The 5449-nt window shown below is 30.1% G+C and overlaps 1 protein-coding gene across 1 annotated transcript; it reads right to left on the bottom strand.

Moving 5' to 3' along the window:
• Positions 1–3313: 3313 nt before the first annotated feature.
• Positions 3314–4288, bottom strand: LOC120208151 (pathogenesis-related protein PR-4-like). Its single transcript, XM_039207498.1, has 2 exons — positions 3838–4288; positions 3314–3597 (listed from the first exon to the last, which is right to left on the bottom strand). The coding sequence occupies exons 1-2, from the start codon at positions 4249–4251 to the stop codon at positions 3391–3393; spliced, it is 621 nt and encodes a 206-aa protein (XP_039063429.1). The 5' UTR covers positions 4252–4288; the 3' UTR covers positions 3314–3390.
• Between the last annotated feature and the right edge of the window lie 1161 nt (positions 4289–5449).

The following is a 5449-nucleotide window of genomic DNA, read 5'->3' as shown; positions in this document are numbered from 1 at the left end:
CCGACTGCACTAAAAAATACGAAGAAGTATCGTATATAAGAAAACCCATTCACATCAAGTGAAGGGTCAAACAGAAGCATAAACCGACGAGCAAAAAAGCGAAACATCAAGAAACCGAAGCCAAAAAGACACACTGAAAAGGTAAAAAATCGAACATATTTTTGTAGATCTACGCCGATTTGGCGCTTTGTTGAAAAATTGGGCTATGGGACGCTGTTCACGAGGTTGAGGGAATCGTTTGGGAGAGTTTGGATTTTTCCAGCCGTCGGAGGCGGCGGTCGGCCTGGGGTCGGTCTCCCTCCGGTGAGGAAGGGTGAGAGAATTGTCAATTCTCTCTCTATCTTTTCGTTTTTTGGAGAATGGTGAAAATGAGGGGAAATGAAGAAAAAATGCCTCATTTTGGGTTTAAATACTCAAACGAAAACGACGCCGTTTTCTCCAGGGGCGCTCTGCGTGTTTTTGATTATGGGTTAATTGCAGTTTAGGTCCCCTTATGTTGTAATATTACATTCTAGCCAGTTAATGAAGCTTTGCTTTCTTTTATTTCAAGCACTGATGTTTAAATATTTTCAATTTAGTCATGATATTACTTACTATGCTATTCTGTTAATATTCGAATATGGCCCTAAGATTTGTGTATGTTATGTTTTGGTCACTGATTTGGTATGAATGTTTAGGTTTAATTATTATTTAGTCCTCAACCTTTATTTTATTATTATTTTCTTTTTTTAACCTTTTATTTCATTTTCGTTTTTTTTCTTTTTATTAGTTTTTCTCATTTAACTTTTTTTATTTTTTTATTTTATTTTATTTTTCCTTTTTTCCTTTTGAAATTTAACTTTTTTTATTTTGTAACGTTTTTCATTTTTAACGCTTTTTTTTCTCTTTCTTTGCTTTACTTATTTATTTATTTTTCTTTTTATTTAAGTAATTTTTATTGAATATCTCTTTTATTTTACCATCTAAAATATTTTTGACTTTTTTTTCAGTAGTAATTTTAATCAATCGAAGGTAAGTAATTCGAATCGAATTTTTTAAATATTAATATAAATTTTTAATTTTCGCAATTAAGACAACCGACAAATTAATTAGTACCGAAAGGGCAATACAATGGTGCTAATCATTCATTGACTGTAACCGACTCCCGAATCTGACACATTTCTGGTAAAACGCAGATCATGTAAGATGATGTCCGATCCACCTAAATATTTTTAAAATGATCGGTGGCGACTCTAACCCATTATTTCAAGTCGAAGCCCAATTCCGGGCCCACCCAAAAGACGGCCGTGACAACATGTCATCATCCAAATAAGTCATTAACGGTGGAGGGATATAAGTGCACTTAAACGTAAACATTAGTGTTAAAATTGACAAAATTAAAAGTTAGATGGTATAAACGAGTCAGCGCTTAAAATTTAGCGGTATCTAAAATAGTTTTCCCTAACTATTTTGCAATTTTGTAAGATTATTCAAACAAAAGGTATTGTTTAATATTTTGAAATAAATTATAATTATTTTGAATAAAAATTTATATTCGTATAATTTTCATACTTTTTTTATAGATTAATTGGTTCTAAATTACTTTAGTAAAATTTCATATGATTATTTGAACGAAATGATATTTAATTATATTTTTAAATAAATTATAATTATTTGGAATCTTAATGTATATTATTTTATTTTCATGCATCCAAATTTCAATTGTACATCCGATATTATGGTCCATTTATATTAACATCGTATTTTATTTTAGCAAAATAATGAGACAATGTTGTTTTATTATAAGGTTTATGGGATAGACTTCTAAATTATTGAAGCGAGACTTCCGTTAATATTTTTAAATAAAAAAACATCCTCTAAAAACTCGAGTGATTATAATTTTTTTAAATGCTTCAACTTTTTTTAAAATTCACTGACTTAAATAAATTGATATCAATAAAAGGATCACATTTTAAATTTAGACTCAAACTAGTAAAATTCACTATTAAGACAACATGTAATTGATCATATACTGGTTCAAAAGTTGAGGTATTCATCATTTCCCACATGTAATTAGTGCTTTAGTCCTTTTAAAACGAATCTATGATAGACCATGGACTTCAAAGTTACTCTATCTTTTAATTTTTTTTTTTAAATAATTTTATAAATGTTTAATCATATCTAATATAAATGATCGATGATCATGCGTAATTGTCGAAACGTAACGGTGGTGATATAAGACGTGTTTTTCCCCTTTGAAATAGTATTTTTGACGGAATTTTTCGTAGAAAAATAGCCTACCAAATTTTGAGATAATATTGCATTCTTTAATCATTACGTAAATAAATAGAACTTTCGCTATAGTAAAACAGCTGGCAGACATGATTTTCAACTTCCTCGACGACCTAATGAAAATTTGGTTATGCTAAGATGATATCTTTGGCTATTAAGTTTCACATATTATAAAATAATTATTAAACTTGTCAAATGATTACAAAATGGTTAATAAATTTTATTAAAATAATTATTAAATTTATCAAACTGTTATAAAATTATCCTTTAACTTATCAAAATTTATCACTATTTTTTAACATACAATGATTATTTTATAACAGTTAAATAAATATACAACTATTTTATAATTTTTGGAACTTTAGTAATCAGAAAACTATTTTAGTATATTTTAATGACTAATTGTGTATTTTACCCAAATTTAAAAGGTAAGTAATGGTTGAAAGAATTCGATATTATTTGTATAATGCAAATATCCTAATTTGTGGTCGAGCTCGTTACTTTTTTTGAGTTTTTGAGTTTGATTTGAATAACAAAATTTTCTTTAAATGGATATTTGATTATCCGGTTATTAGATTATTTTTTTTATTTTTTATTATTTTATTTTATTTTTAGATAAAATAAATATAAATAGTGTATTTGTTATCCGAAATATAAATATTTAAAATTTATAAGTACCTAATTTACGGGTACTATCCTATTATGAGTCAAGATAATTTTTGATATCCGAAAGTCTAGAGTATCTATTCTAGATCTAGATCAAGTTTTGCCAATGCCTATTATAGAAGTGACCCTCTCAACTCAATTTACTCCATTCGCAATTATCAGATTTGAATTCCTAATATTACTTAAAGAATCTAATACCTCATCTTACTAACACTAAACCTACTTATTGTTGTTGATCATGAAAACTAGTTTTTAAACATCAATGCTTATTGATTTATATGATTATATATTTTTTCAACATTAGAAATCAGAAAATTAATTATTTTCAGCATTACAAACGAGACACTTCATTATTCTTTAAAGTTTTCAACAAAACAAACAAACTAGCAACCAAAGTTACCAGCAGCATACGATTTGTAGCACATAATTAAACAGCAAGAAACTGTTAAAGTGCTAATTATCAACAATGGAAGCAACTAAAGGGTTGAAGCCATTGCCACAATCAACAAAATCGTATCTGACTGTCATGTGGCCTTGCCGATACCCTTCACCGTCTGTGTCTATTCGCTGGAAAACTCCCCAATCCAAATCTAATCCTCCATTGCTGCACTGATCCACAATCCTCACTGTCGTTTGAGCACCAGTCCTTGTATTCCTTACCTACAACACCAATCATCATTATTTAAAGTGCAATAAGTTTAAAGTTGAAGAACCAAGTGATTCGGTGGTTAATAGATGGTCGTTATCTCTATAGATCTTGGATTCGAGCACAATATTTGTAGGGAGTTTTAACATTCATTATTAAATGATTGAAAATCTGAACTGATATTATCTTATAATCACCTTAATGTAATTAAAAAATGTTTAAAGTTGGAATAATATTTGTTAGTTATTGCTTACCCTCAAGCACCTGCCACATGCAGCGGGGAAACCAGGGCTAACAGGGCCACAAAAGGCAGTCCAACCATACTTACTCCTCCAGGCAAATGACTTGTCAGCATCCCACGTGGAGCAATAGGCACTCACAGCCCTCAAATCCCAATTGTTTTGCTCCGGATTATAGTAATGGTAAGTAGATCTCACCGTCGCTCCTCCTCCAGGTCCAGGGGGAGCCGGAGGCCTTCTGCAATTACTCTGGCAATTGTTTTCCGGCAAGCAGTACTCATCGGTGCTCCCACACCACCCGAATTGACTGCAACATAAGTTGTTCGGGCATAACGCCCCGCCGGCTTGCCGGCCGCATTGCTCGGCCATCGTTGCTCCCACTAAGCTAACCAAAAACACAAACAACATCACAAACTTAACCTTATCCATTTCTTTTTAGTGTTGTATTATTTGTAAGATATGTTAAGGTTTTATACAAGATTGTGTTCGTGTTATTATTACCACAATGACCTTAGAAATTAGGTTAGCATACTACATATTGTATTTTTGGACTAACATCATTGAATGCTGATTGTTAATCGAACGGTTTTGATTTGAGAACGTGGAAGATCAGATGAGTTGGAATTATGTTGGTGTGAGGCAGCTAATTGTTTTGGGTCGTTGGTCAATGCATGTGGGGCTTCTATGAATAAATGCTGATGAAGAGGATGAGAACAAAGTTAGATATATAGCTGTCCCAGTTCGTTTTCAATCTGATTAGACTATGACTCTATGTATAGCTAATTAATATTTTATATATTAAAAATAAATGATATTATATATTATTATTAAATTAAATTAATATGTCATAAAAATATTTAAATTAATTTAAGATCAATTTGAATTGCACGAATCAAACGATATCGGCGGTAAAAGAATTATCATTATTCCTTAAGGTTTCAGGTTTGAGCATCATGAATGATAAGAGTGTGAGCATTCAATGTCAAATGGTTAAGAGTTATCTTTGAACGAATAATACCTTATAATTATCCTAGTAAAAAAAATATAAATTTTAATATATAAAATAATTATTCTTATATATGCTTAATACATTGAGTATAGAACTTTATGTTTATTGGTGTCCAAATTGATTATTTGTTGCACGATAAAAATTTGAACTTTTCGTTTGTTGAATTCTATTTTAATATTAAGTCAAATAATATATCTTTTGCTTAACTGTTTAGCCAAAATTAGTATAATCCGTACACCAAAATTAGCCAAAATTCAATTAAAAAAAGATCTGGACAAACAAAGGTCCAAATTAATTTAGAACAAGTTCAATAAATACAAAGGCTAAGATGAAAATCCAGAACGCATTTTGATCTTTTGCTTAAGCTTATAGAAAATAACAAAATTTTTAAATAAAATCAAATTCTCGTTTAAGAATCCAATTTGTAGACAATCATTTTTGTCCTAGTTTACATATTATTATTATTATTATTATTAATTACAAAAAATTACAAGCCCAACAAATACAGACCAAGGGCCCAATTGACAACAAAACCCGGAGCCCCATTTACAATTAAATCCGGGACCCAAACCATGCCCATAATCCAGATCTGAAGCCCAAAACCCGTTTAGGGTTTCC

This window comes from Hibiscus syriacus, unplaced genomic scaffold, assembly GCF_006381635.1.
Source record: "Hibiscus syriacus cultivar Baekdansim isolate YM2019G1 unplaced genomic scaffold, ASM638163v2 tig00015919_pilon, whole genome shotgun sequence".
Lineage (NCBI taxonomy): Eukaryota > Viridiplantae > Streptophyta > Magnoliopsida > Malvales > Malvaceae > Hibiscus > Hibiscus syriacus.
Note: the sequence above shows the minus strand (reverse complement) of the source record. Positions and strands in the feature narration are given on the sequence as shown.